The 7,722-nt window shown below is 54.7% G+C and overlaps 1 protein-coding gene across 1 annotated transcript; it reads left to right on the forward strand.

The window, feature by feature from the left end:
* Positions 1–748: 748 nt before the first annotated feature.
* Positions 749–7,614, forward strand: APEH (acylaminoacyl-peptide hydrolase; the record flags this gene model as incomplete). The annotated part of the gene is made up of 15 exons (XM_044273348.1): positions 749–924; positions 1,001–1,041; positions 4,140–4,261; positions 4,489–4,549; positions 4,632–4,729; positions 4,816–4,870; positions 4,945–5,033; positions 5,104–5,242; positions 5,363–5,446; positions 5,514–5,594; positions 5,674–5,762; positions 5,835–6,025; positions 6,100–6,202; positions 6,962–7,068; positions 7,136–7,614. Coding segments are annotated over 15 exons (1,542 nt in total), but the record flags the coding sequence as incomplete, so codon positions are not given.
* Between the last annotated feature and the right edge of the window lie 108 nt (positions 7,615–7,722).

The following is a 7,722-nucleotide window of genomic DNA, read 5'->3' on the forward strand; positions in this document are numbered from 1 at the left end:
CCTCCCCTCCGTCCTGTGCCGCTTGCTCCTCCCCGCCTGTGACGCTGCCCTCCCCTCCGCTCCCCGCCTGTGACGCTGCCCTCCCCTCCCCTCCGCTCCCCGCCTGTGATGCTGCCCTCCCCTCCGCTCCCCCGCCTGTGACGCTGCCCTCCCCCTCCGCTCCCCGCCTTGTGACGCTGCCCTCCCCTCCGCTCCCCGCCTGTGACGCTGCCCTCCCCGCCTGTGACGCTGCCCTCCCCTCCGCTCCGCTCCCCGCCTGTGACGCTGCCCTCCCCTCCGCTCCGCTCGCTACCGCCTGTGATGCTGCCCCTCCGCTCCGCTCCCCGCCTGTGACGCTGCCCTCCCCGCCTGTGACGCTGCCCTCCCCTCCGCTCCCCGCCTGTGGCGCTGCCGTCCCCTCCGCTCCCCGCCTGTGACGCTGCCCTCCCCTCCGCTCCCCGCCTGTGACGCTGCCCTCCCCTCCGCTCCCCGCCTGTGACGCTGCCCTCCCCGCCTGTGACGCTGCCCTCCCCTCCGCTCCCCGCCTGTGACGCTGCCCTCCCCTCCGCTCCCCGCCTGTGACGCTGCCCTCCCCTCCGCCTCCCCGCCTGTGACGCTGCCCTCCCCTCCGCTCCCCGCCTGTGACGCTGCCCTCCCCTCCGCTCCCCGCCTGTGACGCTGCCCTCCCCTCCGCTCCCCGCCTGTGACGCTGCCCTCCCCTCCGCTCCCCGCCTGTGACGCTGCCCTCCCCTCCGCTCCCCGCCTGTGACGCTGCCCTCCCCTCCGCTCCCCGCCTGTGACGCTGCCCTCCCCTCCGCTCCCCGCCTGTGACGCTGCCCTCTCCTCCTGCCAGGCCTTCTGGTCCCCAGATGACACGGGCGTGCTGTTTGTGGGCTGGTGGCACACCCCCTTCCGTGTCGGCCTAAAGTACTGCACCAATAGAAGGTAATGGTATAAGACCCTGTGCCGCTGCTCTCGCCCGGTACTTACCGTACAAAACTGACCTTCCATCTCCTCACAGATCTGCGCTGTTCTTCGTGGACCTGACCGGAGGAAAATGTGGTGAGCAGCAGAAATGACCCAGAGCTGTGACCTCTGCCGCCCCCTACACATCACCCACCCCTGTCCTCCAAATTACCTGTGCAGTGAGTGCAGCTCTGGAGGATAATACAGGATGTAACTCAGGATCAGTAATGTATGTACACAGTGACTGCACCAGCAGAATAGTGAGTGCAGCTCTGGAGTGTAATACAGGATGTAACTCAGGATCAGTACAGGATAAGTAATGTATGTACACAGTGACTGCACCAGCAGAATAGTGAGTGCAGCTCTGGAGTATAATACAGGATGTAACTCAGGATCAGTACAGGATAAGTAATGTATGTACACAGTGACTGCACCAGCAGAATAGTGAGTGCAGCTCTGGAGTATAATACAGGATGTGACTCAGGATCAGTACAGGATAAGTAATGTATGTACAGTGACTGCACCAGCAGAATAGTGAGTTCAGCTCTGGAGTATAATACAGGATGTAACTCAGGATAAGTACAGGATAAGTAATGTATGTACACAGTGACTGCACCAGCAGAATAGTGAGTGCAGCTCTGGAGTGTAATACAGGATGTAACTCAGGATCAGTACAGGATAAGTAATGTATGTACAGTGACTGCACCAGCAGAATAGTGAGTGCAGCTCTGGAGTATAATACAGGATGTAACTCAGGATCAGTACAGGATAAGTAATGTATGTACACAGTGACTGCACCAGCAGAATAGTGAGTGCAGCTCTGGAGTATAATACAGGATGTGACTCAGGATCAGTACAGGATAAGTAATGTATGTACAGTGACTGCACCAGCAGAATAGTGAGTTCAGCTCTGGAGTATAATACAGGATGTAACTCAGGATAAGTACAGGATAAGTAATGTATGTACACAGTGACTGCACCAGCAGAATAGTGAGTTCAGCTCTGGAGTATAATACAGGATGTAACTCAGGATCAGTACAGGATAAGTAATGTATGTACACAGTGACTGCACCAGCAGAATAGTGAGTGCAGCTCTGGAGTATAATACAGGATGTAACTCAGGATCAGTACAGGATAAGTAATGTATGTACACAGCGACTGCACCAGCAGAATAGTGAGTGCAGCTCTGGAGTATAATACAGGATGTAACTCAGGATCAGTACAGGATAAGTAATGTATGTACACAGTGACTGCAGCAGCAGAATAGTGAGTGCAGCTCTGGAGTATAATACAGGATGTAACTCAGGATCAGTACAGGATAAGTAATGTATGTACAGTGACTGCACCAGCAGAATAGTGAGTTCAGCTCTGGAGTATAATACAGGATGTAACTCAGGATCAGTACAGGATAAGTAATGTATGTACACAGTGACTGCACCAGCAGAATAGTGAGTGCAGCTCTGGAGTATAATACAGGATGTAACTCAGGATCAGTACAGGATAAGTAATGTATGTACACAGCGACTGCACCAGCAGAATAGTGAGTGCAGCTCTGGAGTATAATACAGGATGTAACTCAGGATCAGTACAGGATAAGTAATGTATGTACACAGTGACTGCACCAGCAGAATAGTGAGCGCAGCTCTGGAGTATAATACAGGATGTAACTCAGGATCAGTGCAGGATAAGTAATGTATGTACACAGCGACTGCACCAGCAGAATAGTGAGTGCAGCTCTGGAGTATAATACAGGATGTAACTCAGGATCAGTAATGTATGTACACAGTGACTGCACCAGCAGAACAGTGAGTGCAGCTCTGGAGTATAATACAGGATGTAACTCAGGATCAGTACAGGATAAGTAATGTATGTACACAGTGACTGCACCAGCAGAATAGTGAGTGCAGCTCTGGCGTATAATGCAGGATGTAACTCAGGATCAGTACAGGATAAGTAATGTATGTACACAGTGACTGCACCAGCAGAATAGTGAGTGCAGCTCTGGAGTATAATACAGGATGTAACTCAGGATCAGTACAGGATAAGTAATGTATGTACACAGTGACTGCATCAGCAGAATAGTGAGTGCAGCTCTGGAGTATAATACAGGATGTAACTCGGGATCAGTACAGGATAAGTAATGTATGTACACAGTGACTGCACCAGCAGAATAGTGAGTGCAGCTCTGAAGTATAATACAGGATGTAACTCAGGATCAGTACAGGATAAGTAATGTATGTACACAGTGACTGCACCGGCAGAATAGTGAGTGCAGCTCTGGAGTATAATACAGGATGTAACTCAGGATCAGTGCAGGATAAGTAATGTATGTACACAGTGACTGCACCAGCAGAATAGTGAGTGCAGCTCTGAAGTATAATACAGGATGTAACTCAGGATCAGTACAGGATAAGTAATGTATGTACACAGTGACTGCACCAGCAGAATAGTGAGTGCAGCTCTGGGGTATAATGCAGGATGTAACTCAGGATCAGTACAGGATAAGTAATGTATGTACACAGTGACTGCACCAGCAGAATAGTGAGTGCAGCTCTGAAGTATAATACAGGATGTAACTCAGGATCAGTACAGGATAAGTAATGTATGTACACAGTGACTGCACCAGCAGAATAGTGAGTGCAGCTCTGGAGTATAATACAGGATGTAACTCGGGATCAGTACAGGATAAGTAATGTATGTACACAGTGACTGCACCAGCAGAATAGTGAGTGCAGCTCTGCAGTATAATACAGGATGTAACTCAGGATCAGTACAGGATAAGTAATGTATGTACACAGTGACTGCACCAGCAGAATAGCGAGTGCAGCTCTGGAGTATAATACAGGATGTAACTCAGGATCAGTACAGGATAAGTAATGTATGTACTCAGTGACTGCACCAGCAGAATAGTGAGTGCAGCTCTGGAGTATAATACAGGATGTAACTCGGGATCAGTACAGGATAAGTAATGTATGTACACAGTGATTGCACCAGCAGAATATTGAGTGCAGCTCTGGGGTATGATGTGGGTTTGGGCTCATGCACACGACCATCTGCCCTCCTAAACATACGGTCGTTTGCATGAGCCCCTTTCGGTCACTGACCTGACTATGGAAATCTGAAATCCACACCTTCATGTTTAACCCTCTGTGTGCCAGAAGCCTTACTGTTGGGCCTCTCTCTCTCTTTTACAGAAACCCTCTCGTGTGACTCTTCTGCCGTCTTCTCTCCGCGGCTCAGTCCAGACAAGTGTCGCATTGTGTATCTGAAGTGCGAGGTGTTCGGCCCCCACCAGCAGTGCTGCCAGATGCTGATGGTCGGTGTCTAGAGATGGGGGGCTGCGGGGACCTCGTTTAATTCTGTCACTCAGAGCCCCTTTTCCTTGTATTCTGCCCTTATGGTCATTGATGATGCTGCCCTCCGTGGGTTGTGAGGGGGGGGGTTGCCCCTGAGACCGGGCCGGCTCGGGGCCCAGTACAGATAGTGCCGCCGCTGGGTAGATGGCGTGGAGATAACGTGAGGGCGCTGTCTCCTGTATTTCAGTATGACTGGTACACTAAAGTCACCTCCACCGTGGTGGATGTCGTTCAGCGATCCGCAGATGGTAAGCGACTCCCTGCCCCGTCTTCTGCCCGCTGGCCACTGTCTGTCCGGCCTCAGCTGCCTCCATTGTGTCCTCTTTCTAGGGCAGTTCCAGGGCATTTACACCTCGTTGCTGGCGCCGTTGTGCTGGTCCGCGGACAGTCAGAGAGTCATCGTGGACACCGCGCTGCGCAGTCGGCAGGTAGGGGCCCTCACACCACGGACAGTCACTGGGCCGCCGCTGAGAGCCCTCCGTGGATGGTTACTCCTCTTACTTCTCCCACTCAGGTCCTGTTTGTAGTGGACACAATGACGGGACTGGCGACGGCCCTCCAGTCCAGGGGTGAGTCTTCCGGTCACCGCCGCCGCCATGTCTCTGGATGCAGTCTCTCACTCCCCCGCTCGTCTCTCCCGCAGAATCTTCTCTCGGCAGCTGGAAGTTAATGGCCATTGACCGCGACCTCCTCGTTGTCCGATACTCCAGTCCGAATTGTCCCCCGACTGTGGTGAGTCCTCGTCTCTTCCTCTTCAGCATCTTCTTCGGATTCCTTGTAAGATTTCTCACCTTTCCCGCAGAAAGTGGGGTTCCTGCCGCCGGCCGGGAGAGAAGCGGACATCACCTGGGTCTCCTTAGAGGAGGAGAACTCCATCCCAGACATAGACTGGAGCTACAAGAGCCACGAACCGCCTCCGGAGCAGGAGAACCCCCAATATCGTGAGTAGAGGGCTGCACCATGAATACCACAGCAACCTCGACCGGCTCACAGCTGAGGGCTTGTCACAGTGTGCCGCCTTCTCCTGCAGTCATCCTGAGGTTTTCCCCTTCCTCTTACAGCCGGCCTGGACTTTGAATCCATCTTCCTGAAGCCACGGGATGTCCTCCCGGAGAGTCGTCTTCCTCTGGTGGTCTATCCTCATGGTAAGTTCCTGGTGGTCTCGCTGTCTCTGGGTCCTGGTGCCCGCCTGACATTTTCCTCTCCCTGCAGGGGGTCCGCACTCCTTGTTTGTCAGTGAGTGGATGCTGTTCCCGGCCGTGCTGTGTAAGATGGGCTTTGCTGTGCAGTTAGGTGAGCGGGCCGGGGGGTCTGCTCCGTTTGTGGGTCGCACGCAGTCCCCAGGGTCACCGCCCCCTTCTGTTTGTTGCAGTGAATTACCGGGGGTCCTTAGGATTCGGGCAGCACAGCGTCTTGTCGCTGTTGGGAAAGGTTGGAGATCAGGATGTGAAGGACGTGCAGGTGCGGGGGTCTCGCTGGTGGTGGGGGGGGGGTTGTCCTCCAGCATTGCTGACTATGGCGTCCTCTCCCCAGACGGCCGTGCTGCAGACCCTACAGATGGAGCCTGTTCACCCTCACAAAGTGGTGCTGTGCGGAGGGTCCCATGGAGGATTCCTCTCCTGCCATCTGATTGGACAGTACCCCGACTTCTACAAAGCCTGCATCGTCCGCAATCCAGTGATTGACATCCCTGCCATGGCCGGCTCCACCGACATCCCGGACTGGTGAGGGCCGCTGGGGTGTGCAGACCCTCATGTAGAGATTCCTGTCAGTGACCTCCGCCTGCTCTGCCTTCCAGGTGCCATGTAGAGTCCGGCCTCACCTTCTCCTGTGAGGGCCTCCCGGAGGCCAGCACGTGGGGGGACATGCTGAGCAAATCCCCCATCATCCATGTCTCTAAGGTACGCCATTAACAAAATCTACAGGAGCAGAAGTATGTGCCCCCTACACGGTACCGGGCTGCATCCCCCAATACACCTGGCAGTACTGGGCTGCATCTCCCCCCCCCTCCCCCAATACACCTGGCGGTACTGGGCTGCCTCCCCAATACACCTTGCGGTACTGGGTTGTCACCCCCTCTCCCCTCCGATACACCTGGCGGTACTGGGTTGTCACCCCCTCTCCCCTCCGATACACCTGGCGGTACTGGGTTGTCACCCCCTCTCCCCTCCGATACACCTGGCGGTACTGGGTTGCCACCCTCCCCTCCGATACACCTGGCGGTACTGGGTTGCCACCCTCCCCTCTGATACACCTTGCGGTACTGGGTTGCCGCCACCCCCCCCCCGATACACCTGGCAGTATTGGGCTAAACCCCCCTCTCCAATACACTGGGCAGTACTGGGGCTCCCCTATTTTACTGATGTTCCTGAGATGTGGCACCAGGATCGGGGGTGAGGAGATGACTCAATTATTTAGATTGTAAAGCGGGCACTGGAGCGGCTCTCACCCACCCACGGCGTATTCGTGGCTTGCAGTGAACACTCCCGTTAACGCGCAGCGATGATTGTTGTGCCCGCTCGTCGCTCTTGGCGTTTACCCGGCTCAGTGATCTCGCAGTTTTGCCTTTACATACGTCCGGTTCTGGTCACATTGGACCTGGTATGGGAGACCCCCACCCTCGTCCTGGGGTCACATGGTAACCGTTGTCCTGCCCCCAGGTGAAGACCCCCGTGCTGCTGATGCTGGGCGCAGAGGACCGGCGGGTCCCGAATACTCAGGGCCTGGAGTATTATAAAGCGCTGCGAGCTCATGGGGTGGAGACGAGGTGAGTACCAACACTGCTGTACTCTGCTGTAAATACTCTGCGCTGCTCTAACCTGCCTCCCCCCCAGGTTACTCTGGTATCCCGGCAACAACCACGCCTTGTCCAAGGTGGACGCTGAGTCGGACGGCTTCATGAACATTGCGCTGTGGATCCTCAGACATCTCGAAGGCTGAGCTCCCCCAAATCTGCGGCATTCAGGACCGCTCCCCCTCCCCCCGCTATGTGAAGTGATTGGACAACGCAAGTCTGCCGTACGGAGCGCCAATGCTTATATCTACCGCAGCCTGCCCTCCTCAGCTGTCATGGGACTACAACTCCCAGCATCACCGGTCTGTCAGCCTGTACTTTTGCAACAGCTGGAGAGTGAGAGGTGGAGTCCTAGGAGCGAGCCTGTATGCTAATCACCCTGGCTCCGCCCACAGCACCACTCCCCCTTCTTCCCTGGACTGCGCGGCGGCAGCAGCTTTGTTCCTTGCGGGACTTTTTTGTCTCGTATTTTTGTGGCGTTTTCTAACTTTTTTGCAGCAATAAAACGTCTCCTGCGTCTCCCTCGTCTCAGTGATTGGTGCAGCAGGGGTTAAATCTACGGAACGCCCTTTCGTCCCCGTGGTCACATGACATCAGGGGGCAGGGCCTGTATTTTGGGGTGTGGTA

The sequence above is a fragment of the Bufo gargarizans genome, unplaced genomic scaffold (assembly GCF_014858855.1).
Source record: "Bufo gargarizans isolate SCDJY-AF-19 unplaced genomic scaffold, ASM1485885v1 fragScaff_scaffold_587_pilon, whole genome shotgun sequence".
Taxonomy (NCBI): Eukaryota; Metazoa; Chordata; class Amphibia; order Anura; family Bufonidae; genus Bufo; species Bufo gargarizans.